General features: G+C 41.6%; 1 protein-coding gene across 7 annotated transcripts in view; it reads left to right on the forward strand.

The window, feature by feature from the left end:
• The first annotated feature begins 1,562 nt into the window (after positions 1–1,562).
• NRG3 (neuregulin 3) overlaps positions 1,563–17,785 on the forward strand; it is a 1,130,131-nt gene continuing 1,113,908 nt past the window's right edge. For 6 of the 7 annotated variants that reach the window (XM_058436439.1, XM_058436441.1, XM_032141505.2 and 3 more), the window contains exon 1: positions 1,581–2,412. In XM_058436439.1, coding sequence (XP_058292422.1) covers positions 1,590–2,412 — 823 coding nt within the window. In that variant the 5' untranslated portion in view covers positions 1,581–1,589. Of the gene's footprint in view, positions 2,413–17,785 lie in introns of all 7 variants that reach the window. The other variant, XM_032141530.2, reaches the window with a different exon arrangement.

Raw genomic sequence — 17,785 nt, forward strand, 5'->3', positions numbered from 1 at the left:
TCACTTTAGACCAGGAAATCTGGGGAGAGTTGGCAAGCAAGGTTTTGCACTATCGGCATATATTATGCTAACACTGGCTCTTTGCCCCTTGCCTCGGCGGGTACCACACAGCGCTGGGGAAGTGGGTACACAGTTGCCTCCCCAGCCAAGGGAAGAAAGCAGTAACGGAATTTGGGAGTCCAACCCCAAATCGTTTTATATTTACCTCTCACAAACGCTTGCCTTGTAACGTGTGTACCTGTGCGTACATTTACACGTAAAGACAATATTTTAAGGCAAGTTCACATAAATGGCTTGGAGATATCTGACAGGTCCGATTACACAAAGGTCTTCTGCTCCACCTGCACCTCTCAGGAACTCAGGCAAAGGTGGCCTTCCATCCAGCCGCACCGCCATCCGGCAGGGGAGGGCACGGGCACCCGCCCACCCGCATGCGCCCCCGCCCCCTCGCCCAGCAGCGTCAGTCTCTGACCCCACTGGATCCGTACAGGAGACAGGCTCACAATCGGTCGGGAGCTGCTTTTGCCCCCCCCCCCCCACCTCAAACGGGGGTTTGCTTGGATCATTTATCTATCTTGTGTGCATTAAGAAACCAGCATTAGGTGCTGGTGGGAGGCGCTACTCTGCCCGAATCCCAGCCCGCCCCGGCGGTTCTGCACACACACACGCACCCGCCTGGCAGCCAGAGCCCGCCTGGAGACGCCCTCGGCCCGGGGTCTACGTCCCCCGGGACCCCCGACGCAGTCTCCCGCTTTCGTCCCCCACGCTCAACCCGGCAGGGCGCCGGGGCGTGATTTCCGATCCTCTGCCTGCTTGTTGGGTCCCTCGGAGGCGGGTCAGACCGCACCCGCCGCGGGCGCCCGGTGCGCCCCCAGCCCCTCGCTCGCGGCGGCGACAGCGGCGCGGTTCTCTGGAGTTTGACTCTCGGGCGGCGGCGGCAGCGGCGCGCAGCAGCGAACGGCTGGAGCGAGAGGAGCCGGGCCGCTAGCCCTCCGCGCTGCGCTGGGATTGGTCTCTCCGGAAGAGTGCTGGCCGAGGGTTGGCTGCGGGCCGGCTGAAGAACAGGTGCACCTCACCGCCTGGGCTCGCGGAGCAGCCGCCGAAGCTCGCGGCGGCCAGGCAGGCCCTCTGTGTCGGAATGCGGCTGGCGGGCACCCGGCACCCCGCGACCGGCCGGCGGGGCCACTGAAGGCGGCGCGAGGCCCAGGCGCGGCGCGAGCGGGCGCCCCAAGGAGCGGGCTGGGCGCGGTGCCCCGAGGATGCCGGCGCTGCTGGAGCGCACGCAGGCGGCGGGCGGCAGCAGCAGCAGCAGCGGGCGCGGGGCCCCGGCGCGCAGGAGGCCGCTTGGCGGGCTGCAGACGCGCCCCGCCGCTCTCTGACCGACCGGAGGCGCCGGGGGCCCGTCTCGCCCCTCTTTCCCCGGCCCCTCCCCTCCCCCCGCCTCCCCCCCCGCCTCTCGGGAGGGGGTGGGGGCAGAACGTTTGTCGGCCGCCGGCTGCCTGCCGACCCGCCGCCCCGCGCCCGGCCCGCGCGGCCCCATGTCTCTGGCGCGGCCCTCGGGGGGGCGAAGGTGAAGACCGGCTCCTAGGATGAGTGAAGGGGCGGCCGCTGCCTCGCCACCTGGTGCCGCTTCGGCAGCCGCCGCCTCGGCCGAGGAGGGCACCGCGGCGGCTGCGGCGGCGGCAGCGGCGGGCGGGGGCCCGGACGGCGGCGGCGAAGGGGCGGCCGAGCCCCCCCGGGAGTTACGCTGTAGCGACTGCATCGTGTGGAACCGGCAGCAGACGTGGCTGTGCGTGGTACCTCTGTTCATCGGCTTCATCGGCCTGGGGCTCAGCCTCATGCTTCTCAAATGGATCGTGGTGGGCTCCGTCAAGGAGTACGTGCCCACCGACCTAGTGGACTCCAAGGGGATGGGCCAGGACCCCTTCTTCCTCTCCAAGCCCAGCTCTTTCCCCAAGGCCATGGAGACCACCACCACGACCACTTCCACCACGTCCCCCGCCACCCCCTCCGCCGGGGGTGCCGCCTCCTCCAGGACGCCCAACCGGATTAGCACTCGCCTGACCACCATCACGCGGGCGCCCACTCGCTTCCCCGGGCACCGGGTGCCCATCCGGGCCAGCCCGCGCTCCACCACAGCACGGAACACTGCGGCCCCCCCGACGGTCCTATCCACCACGGCCCCGTTCTTCAGTAGCAGCACGCCGGGCTCCCGACCCCCGGTGCCAGGCACCCCAAGTACCCAGGCAATGCCCTCCTGGCCTACTGCGGCATACGCTACCTCCTCCTACCTTCACGATTCTACTCCCTCCTGGACCCTGTCTCCGTTTCAGGATGCTGCCTCCTCTTCTTCCTCTTCTTCCTCCTCCGCTACCACCACCACACCAGAAACTAGCACCAGCCCTAAATTTCGTAAGTAAACACTGTGTCTCAACTATTATTTACTACTGAGTTTCTTTTCTGCCCTCCTGTCTTTTTCCCTCGCCGCCTGCCTTCTAGCAAGCCCCCTCCCCCATCCCAGGTTTGGGGCAGAGTGAGAGCTGATTAAAACTGGCCACCAGCGGGGAAGAAGGTGCCAGCCTGCTCTGGTTTTGGGGGGGTGGGGCGTGTAGGAGCGGGAGGGAGATTGTCAGGCTCCACTGGCCCCACTTTAGCGGGTCCCAAACGAGAACAGATCTCCCAGCTCCCTTCAAAGGGTTAACGCGATCCCTCCTCACTGCAGACCTGCTGGCGAGCTGCCAGATCCCGTTCCAGTAGAGGGCCGGGGAGGGAGTGAGGGCCTTCCCGAAGGCACTGAGCCCCTTCTCCGCCCGCCGGTAGGAAGGAAAGAAAGCAAAGCACATGAAAATTGACCGACGATAAACCACGAAAGGAAGTTATGTCCATGTGTGGGGTGACGAGTTGATGGAGATAATGGTAGAATGTAGCTGAGGACGCTTCCATCAGCCCTGACCTGGGCAGGAACCAGAAAGGGTTAATTAGAAGCCATTGGGAGACTTGGGGAAAGGAGGCGATCCAAAAGCAAAGGGCTAAACTGACCTCCTAGCCTGCCCGTGGTCATTCCAAGGTGTAGACATTGATTCTGTGACCGCCGACAGTGAGTTAACTAGGAGGAAATATGAAGGGAGCCCTGCAGAGCTGCCACCTCTAGGGTCCTGACGAAGGAGGAGGTTTTTTTCAGCCCTGCCAAGCCTTTGCTTTTGTTCCGCTCCCAAAGGTGGGGTGTGAACCTTATCTCCTCTACCTCTGTGCCAGAAAAATATAGGCGAGTTGAGAGTTTTCTGCACTCAAGTGTGAGAACATCCAACCGTTTGGAAACATGTCACTGTTAGAATGTAGCATCTTCAACCTGGGCTCAGTATGGGCCAGTATACCCAAAGCATGATAGCTTTCTGTTTATTGTATAGAAAGTGCGTAATTTTCTCAACATTTTTATAAATGTTGTAGGTGACTAATTGACCTCCCACCCCCACCCCCTGCCTTGTTCTTATTCAAAGGAAATCTCAGGTGTCTTTTAAGCTGATCTGATCAGGATATGGGAACAGTTTGTGCAACCTGTGAAGGTTATTTAGGACAAACCCCAGCCTGCTAATTCAAGTTCTGTGCAAGGCTATTTTGCAAAAAACTGTCTGGTTATGCTGTCTTTATATTGTATTTGTGTTTTGAGCCATAGCATCTGAGAGAAAGGAAGAGTGTTCATCATTAACTCTTCAGTGATGGTGGGAATACTGGGTTTGCTTTCAGTCATCTGCTGATTTTTCATTTCCCTGCCCTATGATCTTACCCTGGGTGTTACTTAACCCTTGAAACTTTTTCTTTTTAAAGAATTTAGTGTACTTGTAAGTAAGGTCCAGGAGAGGGAAGGGGGAAAAAAAAAAGCAAACCTACTTTGCTTTGGAAAAAACAGTCTAGAAGATAAATTGGGAGACAGGAAGGAGGGAAGGAAGGAATCTGCCACAAACCAGAATGGCAGTAGAGCCAGTAACTTGCTGCTTCTCTCTCCTTTGGCTGAAGCAGTCATTTTTGAGAGCACATTTTCTCAGGAGGTGTTTAGAGCCTCCACTCAACAAATCTAGCTTGCGTTTTGTAGAAGGATAAAGGATTCATGAGTGTATGTGTGAGCATATTCAATGGATTGAAAATGAGTCTACCCTGAAGACCCCAGATTTTTGATCTGCTCTTTTGATGCAGTTGATAGAATAATGGAGTGTGGTATACCTCCAACCCTTGTATGCGTTGGGAGAGGAAGGGGACTACACATGGTAGGGGTATTTCATGTTCTTTCTCAATTGATTTCCTTGTGTACCATTCCGGAGGTCTTTAAAGAAAAGCCCAAGGTAATTATTTCTACCCCTCTATGCTCTCTTCCTACATTCTGTGGGCAGGAATGGCAGCCTGTTTAATAAGTAATGATTATTGACAGGGCCCTCAGCCCCAAGGAAAAGAGGGGAAAAATCTGTAAATGGTGTCAATGTTCACATAGACATATAAGCAGTATTGTTGTATTTGTATCTTAGGTTCAGCTCTTTCTCTTTTTTAAACCTTTACAAGAAGTTGAATTAAGGTATGTAATACAAGTATGCAAAATCCAGCTGAAATTGACCTGGTTTGCATCTATAAACAAGGGAAATTTTAAGGAAAAGTGAATTATGTAGTTTTCATAAAACGTGTTTAAATAGGCAAGTTGTATGGTGACTTGAAGAAAGAGGATAGTTTAGTTATTTTTTTTATCCAAGATTGCAGGATTATTAACAAAAGGAAATTAAGATTTCATTTGAGAGATTATCAGCAATGCTACTGTAGGATGAAAAAAGCCTGAATCACTGGCATTCATATTTTTTTTACTTGTCTTGATTATGCCCGTAAAGTTCCCAGGAGAGAAATTTTCTTTTCCCCAGCTCCTACCTCCGTACTTTAGTGGGTCTTTTCCGTTCTTTCTGTGTTTTTTTTTTTTTTTTTTTTTTTTTTTTTAAATGAAAGTAATGGATTCTGTTGTAGTACTTGGAAAATGGTTAAGGATGATGCTTTGGTTTTTTTACTAACCCGCAAATTCTTTAATGGCCAGGATCTTTGCTCTTGCATTGGATACCTGCAGGCTTATGGAATGAATGTCTTTGTGTTCATCTTAGATCAATCAGAAGGATCCTGTCTGTAAACGACAGCATAGCTCTTTGGAGTGGAAGAGGCTGGTTCACTGACAATGAACATGCTTGCTAATGGATAATAGGATTTTTTTCAAGCAAAAGCTATTTTTGCTATGGGGAAGGCCCAGTTAGAGAACTGTTTCTAATTTTCTGTAGGATTAAAGACAAAGAAGGATTGAACTTTGAAGGCAGGAGGAGAAAGGAGGGTTTGCAAGTTGATTCTTCTCTTCCCATCCTCCACCGTTTAGGCCGTGAGCTGGACCAAAACTTTCTTCAGCGTTCCTGGGATTCTTGGGTTTCCAGTTGCCTAGTGCTTGCTTGCACTTCAGACTCTAAAAACGAATGTCTTAAACATATAGCCGGGGAGATTATTTCACCAGAAACATCTTTGAAGCATTTTGTATTTGAAGGTATAGGTTAATTTACAAGTTTTTCAAGGCAAAGGGAGGAGGTCACTACAGACAGAGAACAGTGATTTTGACCAATGTACAATTAGCCTTTCCCTTTACAGCTCCTTCAATTTCGTTTTCAGATTTGAAGTATAGTTGTACAGTGTTGCCAATGCAAATGTGGATTGTTTTAGAGACATGGAATTCTTTTACTAAGCTGAAAATACTGTTTAACAGGTGGTAGCCCGGAGTCATTGGCTAAATTCAAATACTAAAGACAAAGAGTCTCTTTTAACAGGTGTTTCTTTGGGTTAGATTTGGAAGATATATGGTTAATTATAATGAACATCACAAATATCAAATAGTGTATTTAAGAAGAAATAAATGTAGAATGTACATTTGATGTTTAAGCAACTAACTAAAATTACGGAGGTAATTTTAATTTAATCATGTCTATTTATATAAAACTTTACCTAGTCATACCTACTGTAATTTTTAAGAGAAGCATTGGTAAAATCGACCATTTTCTTATTTATTCTTTTCAACATCTTCATTCCTGAAATAGGAGTACACTTGTTTGCTTTATAAGCAGCCTCAGATATAATTTGTTTAAATAAAGTTACTCCTGTACGTTGTATTCTGTCTACATGGGTCGAGGCCTTCAGAGGCATCCAACATAGAAGCTACTGACCCCAATCATGCGTGGTAGCCAAAGTGAGAGGATTCAGAGCTCAGGATCAATATTTCCTATGAAATCCAATTGAGAGCTTTTTTTTTTTATGAGCACATGCTGCAACCTGAGTATGTTTTGATTTCCTTTGGCCTTAATTCAGGATTATGAGACTTTTTTGCTTTAATCAATTATGCTGTACAATTTTACTGTTACACACTTATGTTGCACTTCATGGTCCTAATTAAAAAAAGAGGGCAGGGGTGGGTGTGTTGGCAAGGATATTTTTAGGGCCCTTTTTAGTTTGGACTCTTTGGTCTCTGTGCATTAAGACAATGCGGTTTAAGCATTCCTCCCCAGTTCTTCAGACTGAGGTGAGGGATAGGAGGTGTTGTTGTTAATTGAGAGTCCCTTCTGCAGGTTTCATTTGTGAATCCAGCTACCTTTATATTTGTGCTATTTTCAAAACCTGACCAAAAAAAAAAAAAAAAAAAAAAAAAACAAGCTGGTTTCTGGCAATTTCTCGTTGTTACTGAAGCTTTTCTAAATTCAGGTTGGGCAACAACAGGAATGTTGGTGCCATTTGGAATCAGTGCCATCCTGGGAGATCCAGGACGTAGAGGAATACCATCTCTCCTCTCTCTGGAGCTACTTTCTCAGCCCTTCCTCCCCTTTGTACACAATGAGAAGAAAGCTTATTTTCAACTTGCTTTTGTAGAAATTCTTTGCTCATAACCTCTCATCTCCAATGCCAAACATATCTCAATATTCTATCTGGGATGTCAAAAATGGAACATGAAAGTTGGCCCCGAAATATATAAGAGCAAGGGAATAGTCATAAATCTAAGTCTGTAAAATGCATTTGAATTGCTTCTGAATAGAACTGAAATTCATTTTTCTTTCTTTCTAGATGTTTTTATCTTTAGACTCGTGTGTTGGGTAAGGACAGAGCTGGTACTGCGTTGACAAATACATTTTGAGATCCTAGAAATTTTACTTATCCACCCAAGAAAGTGTTCCCTCCAGAACCATATACATAGTGAAGTGAGCAATGGACTCTTTGAAACTTTGCAATATCACTATCAAAACTTACCTAAATAAATGTTTCCTATTCATGCAATTATAAATAAAATAATTAGACACATCTTTAGTTTGGTTTTCCAGTTCACTCTTCCCCTAAGACTTCCTGTACACCCACCTTCCAGTATTTTATAGTTGAATCATGGCTCTGACTGAAGGCTTCTTTCAGGCTTTTGTGTTTTTTTTTTTTTTTTTTTTGCCGTTTTTTTCTTAGCCTAGAGTATAAGGAGTCAATACTCATTAAATGAAATTTCTTAGATATGCTTAACATGTTGCTTCAAGTTGTTTTAAAAGTTAATCCTTTTGGTAAGTTAGACTGCTTAAGTTGATGTAGAAAGTTAAGGAAAAAAATACTCGTTTAGGGAATTGAGTTACTCAACTGTCTTGGTGATTTAAAACAATAATTAAGGATTCCAAAAACTTGATGGAAGCTAATGGTCATTTCTTTTTCCCCATATATTGGTATACAAATCATATTAATTTTGATAGCATTTTTATCTGATTCCACAACACAGCTGAGCAACTGATCATAAGCTATCATATACGTTCATATAATTATATTTTCATAATATATGTCACATGTTTCAAATGTTTACTAAGTATCTATCTGGGGGCATTGCAATGCTGTTAAGTAATTGGTTGATTCCAAAAGTTTGTAAAAGTAATGGTTCATAAAGCAGACAATTAAAATAAAACTTTTAATCACTACAACATTCAGCCTCCCATGTATTGATGTTAGGGTGAAGGCTTTTTCTAAGTATGTGTCTACTGGTTTAAGCTTAGCATCTTTGCTTTCTTTTTTTTTTTTTAATTAGCCACACCTGTAATTACCAGCTTTTTTTTCTTTAAAGACACTAGTGAAGGAATCCTTATGCAGATTCTTTATAAATACAATAATAAACCCTTGCCCTGGGAATCTCTTGCAGTTTTCTAGTCTATATGATTCAGTTTCTTTTTTTATGCTTTAAAAAAAACTTACCTTTTGGAGTTTCTTCAAAGCATTCAACTACATTTTAATAGAAACCACAATTATCTTTCATTTCCATAATCATATATCACTGGTTTACATAATATTTAAGTAAATTACATAATTAGCATAAGAACAACTGACATAAACAAATCTATTATCCCAACTGAGTACTGTTAAGTGCACAACTCAGCTGGCAGTTGCAGCGGAGTGTAGGTTTCCTTGAGCTTGGCCTGGTGGCTGTGTCCCTTTCACTGTGCAGTGGGCCCCATTGGTGTGTTCCTGCCGGGCAGTGTGGTGACAGCCAGTTGGGTAAAAGGAGTTACATTAAGGAAGTGATTCCTTTAGGAGGTAACAGTATTAGAAATGAGAGTCAGTCATAACCATATTTTTTAGGAACTCTCATGGAAGGGTAACAAATTGTGTGTGTGTGTGTGTGTGTGTGTGTATGATACACATATATATTTATAAACAACATTTGTTTGTATATTTCTATATAAAACCTCTAGCCATGAGTTCTATAATAGCTGTGCAACCTTTAGGAACTGATACAATCTCTCTGAAGTTTAACTTCCTCCCCTGGTATAATGAGGTTGATGACAATAACCTGACTTGTATGCCAATCCCAAAAGAGTTTATAAGCTGAAAAACAGTCACTGTTTTTATGTCAAGTGAAATGGGAAGTAGATAGACTGGTTATTTTCATCCAAGAGCACATCAGACTATTGAATTCGGTTGAAATATTGGAGCTGGTTTTTTACCTAGCTTGAGGGATCTTTCATCACAATGAAAGATTATTGTTCCTATATGCCCTTGGGTTTTTCCTATATTCCTCTCTGATATCCTGGCACGCACAATAAAATATAGTGTGGAATCCTACCTCAAATCACCTTGGAAGTTGAACCACAAACTGGAGATCATCATTTGTCATTCTTTGCTTCGTAGGTGTTTTTTAAAGCCTATTTCCATCTTATGTTTATCAAAAAGAGGAGCTGAAATTTGGGAGAAAATGAGTGAGATTGCTGAATGATCTGGAAATCTGAAATCTAAAAATTCTTGATAAAGCAAAATATGTCCAAGGTGCCCTTTTGTGCCGTCCCTACACTAATTGTCATTGGGTCTTTAGATTTTACCGAGAATTTATGTGAAAATAGGCATGCCTGCACTGCATGCCCTTGGCCACTTAGCAGTTACTGTGAATTAGGTTCTCAAGAATTAATAGGTTGATTGTATCCATCAAGGAGCTCTTTTAAAGATACTGTTTGTATTTGTACTTTGGGGAACTTTAATATTAGCATTTTGGAAATATATTTCTTCAAATCTGTGTTTGTTGGAAATCTCATCCTGAATTATATCTTAAAGTATTACTTCTTGTTGTTATAAGCTTTTATTTCTCAAGACAGGTTGGTGATTGTACATAAATCATAGATTGCCATTCCTGGGCCTAGAAAGGGATTAGTAAGAAACAAACCTACAAACTAAATTCAGAATTAAGTTTAATAATGGAAGTTTAGCAGCTTCCAGTGCTAAGATTTTGTCTTTGAGGCCTTTTCCTGAAAGTGATAGTGTGTATCATGGATGCAATATAGGCCATACAAACATTCTTTTAAAGAAAAGGTCAGCTGAATCCATGCAACATATTAGCATTAATATGTTACAGCCAGGATTATGGGAATCGAATTTTTATGCTAAACGTTTGATAAGAATTCTTAAATATATCAGCCTTCCCCCTCAGATACCTTCCCATGACTACATGCAACCTCTGGCATGATTTCCTGTGAATTGCCAGGGAGCTAGAAATCCACTAAAAGAGAAAGCCACACCCCCATCATCATCAGATTTTCTTCATTTCTGTAGCTTGAATTTTACTTTTAGTAATGTAGAAGGATTAGTCACAGATAATCAGTCTTGGAAGCGGCTTAAGAATTTAAGTAATAATAAAAACTACAGCTACCATATGTGGAGGATTACCGTGTGCCTGGGCATGTAGCACTGTACATTCTTCGTGTTATTTATTTTTGAAATAAGGATCGAAAAACAATCATATCAAGGCCTGCAGCCTAGGTTTGATTATCTCACTGATAGAGTTAATCAAGCTCGGCTTAGGATATATAATTTGCCTAGGACTTGCAGAAACTGGATAATCAAGAAGACTGGAGGAGTGTTTTACAGGTAATCTCTCCCCACCTCCGTCTTACTTACCTAATTCACTGTTATAGTGTCACTATATCCATTTGTACATTGATTCCGTCAAGCACTTCACACATAGATAGTGGCATTTTCCACTGTAAACTCCATAAGTAGCTCACCTGCACTGTACCTGTTCTGTGCTCTGATACGAAAGAATCTAACTAGAGAAATTGCCTGGGTTTTCTGTCTAAGGAGAAATTCAGATGTTTCAGTAAAAGATAAAGACTATGTTGTTCTGAATGTTGTCTTCTTGTTTATTTTTTGTTTTGTTGATATATAATTGATATGCAATGGGCTCTCCATATCTTTGGGTTCTGCATCTGTGGATTTAACCAACCAGGGATCAAAAATATATTTAAAAATAAAAACAACAACACAACAATTAAAAATACAAATAAGAAACAAGCATAGTATAACAACTATTTACATAGCATTTACACTGCTTGTAAGTACTCCAGTGATGACTGAAACTGTATGAGAGGCTATCCTTAGATTATATGCAAATACTAGGCTATTTTATGTAAAAGACATGGGCATCCTAGGATTTTGATATCCTAGAGGAGAGGAATCCTGGAACTATTCCCCCTGGAATACCGAAGGATGACTGTACAAAAAATTGTACATATTTAATGTGTACATATCGATGAGTTTGGACATATGCATATACCTATTAATGCCACCACCACAGTCAAGGTACTAAACATATCCATCACCTCCAAAAATTTCCTTGTGTTCTCTTGTGGTTTTAATTTTGTTTAGGTAGAACATTTAACATGAAATCTATCTTCTTTTTTAAGTATGCAGTATTGTATTGTTAACTAAGTACTATGTTGTACAACGGATCTCTAGAACTTATTCCTCTTGCATAACTAAATCTTTGTACCCATTGAGCAACAGTTCCCTACCTCTAAACTTTTGTTCCTTGATCTTTTCAACTCTCTATTTTCTCTTATGGCTGCTTGTAGGCGATTCAATATAACAATGATAGAAAACAGTTACAGACTTTATTCCTCTGCTTCCTAAAATCCAGTCAAAATTGTCTTCTCTGCCCATTCCAAACTTACTTTTGGTTACAATAGTGACTGCAGTGTATGCTGAGACTGATCAATGGAAAAGTGTCAGGGAGCATTTGGAATGATAGCCTTTTAGTTCTGTAGACACTAAAGTACTGACTCTACCAAATCAATAATGGGAGTTGGAGCTATGCAATGCCTGCCGCAGAACATCTGAATTCCATCTTGGAGTCACACTGCAAGGTACCCATCACTGATTATCTACCAGTTCTAAGAAGGGGAACATTGGCGAGACCTTGATATTCTGCCAGGGGTACTACAAACTAGACCCAATCATTGCTTACTTGCTTGACATTTTTGTTTGCCAAGTGTTCTTTTAGCTAGAAGAAAAAAAATTATCTTGTGGTTAAAGTAAAAGGTAGTTGAGATCGTTACTTTTACAAACTTATAAAAAGAAAATGGAAATAGATCAAGTTCTAAGATCACGTGACACTCATTTGAATAGCCATGCTGAAGGATACGAATACTGTAGTGTCAGAAAGATTGTATTGTCAACATCCTGTAAGACTATAAGTGAATCCCATAAACTAACAATGACAGTTTTACTCATTGTTAGTCTATGAGGGGGGCCACTGGGGTTGTTTGCCTAAATTTATTGTTAAACCAAAGCTTTTTTCAGCATGGTGGAAAAATCTAGAGACTACAGAATTTTTAAAAAAATGGGCTGTAGAAATGTTTATATTAAATGATAGCTTGACTGAATTCTATTTCATTGACTTTTCAGTATGATACTCTCTGTTTCTGTATTAAAAAACTAACACGTTTTGAGTGTGGGGGAGGTAGAGCATCAGGATAAATAGCTAATGCACGTGGGGCTTAATACCTAGGTGACGGGTTGATAGGTGCAGCAAACCACCATGGCACACGTTTACCTACGTAACAAATCGTACATCCTGCACATGTATCCCGGAACTTAAATTAAAAAACAAAAACAAAAACAACTGACAAATGCCCACTTCATGCCGAGCAGGTACAGTTGGTAGCACTTCTGTCTTAACCAAATGAAAGCTGCCTTGGTTAACAGGTATTAGTTATATTAGCTCCCAAACCTGTTTATTCTGATTGTTTTTGTTACTGTAATTGGGTAATGCATTTAAGTATTCTATAAATCTGTGAATTGTGGTTTCTATTAAAACGAAGTTCATTACATTGGATATAATCCATAAACAGAAGTCACTTTAAAAAAAATGCTTCTTCTAGTTGACAAAGTTGTGAGATGTTTAACGAGAATATACTTATATATCCATAAGAAATTTGCACTTGTATTGTTTCACATGTTAAGTTTTTATTCCACAATAAACTAAACTGGAAAAATCACATTATACATTATGGGTATGGTTTTTCATAAGAAGGACAACAGATGTTTACTCAGAGAAAAGCCTTGAGCTCTATAACCAAATATTTGGCAAGTGAATGTGCATTTGTATGTTTTAAGTTAAAATAAAATAAGTAAAATAAATTTTGTTTACCCATGTGATAGATATTACAAAGCTATTAAATTTTGTTGTACTAATTTTAAAGCTTTTGGGAAATGTTTAGTATATAATTTTTATCTAAAACTTTGGGTAGAAAATTATATAAGATGTCCATGATATTAAGCTTTATTGGTCACTAGATTTAATATATAGTAACTGTATTCAAAGGAAGTATACCAAATTGTTCATGGTAGTTCTTTGTGGATTTTGGAATAGGGATGCTGTTTAATTTATTGTACTTTTTTGTATTTTCTAAGTTTTAGTTATTGTTCATGAATTATCTTTTTCCTAATTAGAAGTTGTTATACTTTTGAAAAAAGTAAACAATATACTCCATGAATTAGTTCAATTATTGGTCTTGGTTCTGTGAAGATTGTTTTTTCTTTATGTCTAAAGAGTTTGTTTCTTAATTGGTGGTGTCAGCATTAAAGTGTTGATGGAGTTGGGTTCCTGCTGTGAAATGCAGATGTGTAGAAGTGCAAATTCATTTCCATTTGCTCATGGGAAATAATGCCTTATTGAAGGCAGAGTTTCTTACTCTGGGCCTTTGATGATTAGCCTTGACTTTATAAGGGTATAGAAGATGGGAGTTTAATGAGATACTTAATGGCTCTTCCAGTCTGCAGATGTTAGACAGTCTTAGTAGTATTGCTATAGAAGGATATAGCCAATAGAAATCAAGAAGTTATATATACATATTAATCAACTGTCTGATCTATTTCAAAGATCAAATGAAAAGAGAACACAAAGGCTAATTGATAGTGCTGAGTACTAGGAAGGAGATGTTTGGTCAAACATGAATGGGTGGGATAACCAGTTCAAAGGTTTACTGGATGCTATAAGCCTCTCCCAAAATCATAAGATATTTATTCTTATATTAATTTTCAGTGGTTGGAACATAGACTCCAGAGTCCACTGGAGAGTGGTGATTTGTAGGGCACATGACCCATAAGTTTGGTGATGAGTTGTGCTGAAAGTCCTTCAAATAGCTCACAAATGCAATGGTGGTCAAAAATAGCCAGAACAAATATATGATTCTGTTTATATACTGTGTAACAATTAGAAGTCAAGATAGTGATTATCTTTGGGGAGGAGGGGCAGGTAGTGAATGGAAGGGGACCCAGGTGTAGGTTTCCTGTATTGATAATATTGTGATGCTTGATATGGGTGTTGGTTACATGAGTGAGTTCACTTCATCAAAATTTAGTAACTTCTATACTTTTGATTTGTGCACTTTTTGTATACATCAATACTAATTTGAAAAAATAGAGAAAACTTTAGGAACATTCCTTTGGCCTTTACCACTTCATGCTACCAGGGTGGTGGCCTGAGTTTATAGATTTTTCCATGTACAGAGACTGGATGGTAGCTCTGAATGTTTGTTGTTGGTGTCTCACAGTCTAGCAGATGCAAAGAGGGTCTTCCTGGCTTCAGCATTTTCCTTTGTTCTCAGGATCCCCTCTTAGTAAGACTCCATGCAAACACCCACATTCCCTTTCGACTTAAGCCTTTCTGAGTGGACACTTTGTATTTTATATTCAATAAAACCCTATTTCACTCATATCAGGAGTGTTCCTGATACAACAAGTTGCCACACTTTTCACATATCCTAACACATGTAAAACCCCACTTGTATCCTGAGAATGGCATTATTACAGTTCTGCAAACATTACAGTGTGATATACACAAGAAAGATAATTCATCGTCTGCATCTGTGGTGTTTGTGGAGAAGATCAGAAGATATGTACCAAAGAATCATTAAGTGCTGAATGTGTGATTCCAAATGAAAAGCATATGAGGCCATTTCAGAAAGTACTGCTTAGAGGGAGAAAGGTAGTTTCAAGGGAGAATTTCCTTAGGCAGAGTAATAGAGAAGGGAGGCCTAGGGAGGGAAAGGTCATTAATAAAGGTAGAAGTTTGCATGCACCCACCTATATGGAAGCCAGTGAGGGTTCTGACCTGGTAGACAGACGGCCTCACCTTTTCCTTGGAGCAGCGCCTGATTAAGGAGGGAGGGTTTTGGAGGCCACAGCTTGATTCTATGTTAAGCCACAGTCAGAATGGGTTGCAAGGAAGTGATACAATATCTGTGGTATTTTCAGAAGGTGCGAGGTTTCCAGGATGACTTGGAGAGGGGGATGAGCAGCGAATTTTAAAGATTCTCTAAGGCTAACTTGTTCCAAATCATTTAAAGATATTGTCTCTGATTTGTGCTGGATATATTTAAGTATTGACTTCATTCCAATGCCTCTTCAAAGCGCTGCAAGAAGCAATAGAATTGGCATGTTTTAAGGATGTTTAGTTTATCCATAGTCACATCAACAAAGCCCTAGATTTAACCCAAAATAACAGCTTTCGAATACCTAAAAATTTGCAAGTAGAGATACAAGAAGAATAACAAGAAGGAACTCTTGATTTCACTGCCTCACCTAAATTAACCTGTGACTGTCTTTAGGTTTTTCAGAGGCAAAAACTCCTTTTTGAATTGATTGCCACATCACCCTTCTGGTTCCATCTGAGGTCTTCTTTGCAGAAGCCACTCAGCACCTTTTGGAATTGAATGCTGACGTCGCATCAGATTCAAAAGGAATGCTGCTGTTGATTCCTTTCTGCACTCATCACGTGGTGAGGAATATGCTGGGAGTCTGTAATAAGATGAGGCTCTTGCACGGCCTGCCAGAGAGTGCCTGTCATGGACTGGAGAACTGCATCCATTCATTTACATATCGGCACCTAAAATTAGTGGAGTCACCCACGTTTTTCACCCTAAAGAAGAACCTTCAGATAAAAATCCAATTCATCACTCTCGCCTGCTCAGGCTTACTTGGTTGCTCCTTGTTACCAGACAGAGGGGCTATAGCACTGTGTAAGAGCAAGTGTTAAATTACTATTAATAGCCAATGGTATCTCTCTTCTGTTTTCCACTGATGAGATAATTTTCACTGATGTCAACAGTTATAATACATCAGCTGACATGTACAAGTGTTATTTGCTTGGAATATTTTTAGTTTATCTATTTTATTGACTTAGATAAAGATATATTTTTTAAAGTTATTTGTTCAGGTCTTTTTGTATTTGATCAGAAGAGATTTTTGAAAGGAAGGCGAAGCTGTAGATCAGGGTTTTAACAAAATGAGCATCAAATCCAAATCTGTGTTTCTCCTTCATCACTGAGTTTTGTAAGCTTCTAAATGACCTTTTGTGGTACCACACTGGTGCTCATCTTGCATTGTGAGCGGCTCTGAGTAATTTATGATAAATAATGAAATGCTGTTTCCTCCAATACACTGCAAATGGCTGAGTCTTGTAAAAGTCTAAGGAGCTCTGTTACTTCTAAATGACTAGATAACACAAAAATGTTAACCCTAAAGAGAAAAGGTCAAGTAGACCATGCGCTTGTGAGCCACAGTCCTTCTGCCTGGTGCCTTCTGACAGGCTTTCTGCATCTGAACTCTGCAGGGACTGGCACCTGAAAAATTACTTTCTAGAATGGCAAGGAAGGGTTTAAGCCTTTCAGCTAGTTGGATTGGCTAGAAGCAATACTGGTTTGTTTGGAGTCGGGGAAGGGAGAAACTTGCAGAATCCGCTTAACATTTGAAACCCTAAATTAGTTTTTTAAAAACATATGTTACCAGTGGTAAGAATTTTGTGATGCTAGGAAACAACAATTTAAGTATTTTATTTGAGCACTGATATAAAAAGAAATATTAAAAAGCAAGCAGAGTAATGTTAATCTGTAGGAAACTATAAAAAGCTGACATCTTTTCAAAATTAACCTTTGTCATGATGTTTGCACTCTCTTGCTCATATCCACATATACAAAAATAAATATATAGTGAACATATTCAGTCTACAACTCTCAGCTCCCTGGTATTCCACAGTGAATTCCTACCATTGGAAAATACTGTTCACAGTAAATATGTGTGTTCTCATCCTGATTGCTGTAAAATAACTGCATATCTAAGTGTTAGGGTTTGAAGACTTTAATTGCTAGCTACAGAGTGTCTTTATGTATTGCACTTCCATTTTGAAAATTGAATTAAATTGCCGGTCAGTGAACTCTTTATAATGACAGGAGAGTCTCTATGCAAGCAAGCCATTGAGAAGAGTGATCTTTGGCCAGTGATACTTTTAAACTCAGACAGTTTGCTGAAGTTTGCCACTGAATTTTCTCACATTTCCCCAGACGTTATTATATTGCCAAATGAAATCATCTGTTCCCCCTAGTGGAACTGCTTCCTTTCCTCCAGATATCAGCTACAAGGTATGAAATGAATTGCATAAAAATAAATCACACATACTGCATTTTGGGAAGAGTACTCTAGCTGTTCCATTAATTTCTTTTCACTGCTGAGTTGGGAAGTCCACTTTAATCTTCAATTATCAGTAACATGCAATTGGGTGAACCTCTTGACCTTTCCAAAATAGAGATGCTTTAGTGCCAGGAAAGTTGAGCTCTTTGAACATTTGAGAATATTTTTGCCTTTGATGAAAAAGGTTTGTTGTCATGTGCCGTGGGAGAAAGAGATTGAAAGAAGGAAAGTTATTCCCAAAGGCCTGTTTGATGATTGGACTATACGGCTCTATTCCTGACCATGTACTCTCTGTAAGGTTTGGCATGGACAGCAATGTGCTGTTGGCAATATGGTGCACTTTAAGGTATTTAAGCATGGACTCAAGAGTTTGTAGATTATCCAGGCTTATTACCTCATCTCCATATGCCTAGTCTACCACTTCCACTTAGATGCTCTGCCATGTTGCAAACTGTGAACAGAAGACCCTGATGAACACAAGGAA

The sequence above is a fragment of the Hylobates moloch genome, unplaced genomic scaffold (genome assembly GCF_009828535.3).
Source record: "Hylobates moloch isolate HMO894 unplaced genomic scaffold, HMol_V3 SCAFFOLD_3, whole genome shotgun sequence".
NCBI lineage: Eukaryota > Metazoa > Chordata > Mammalia > Primates > Hylobatidae > Hylobates > Hylobates moloch.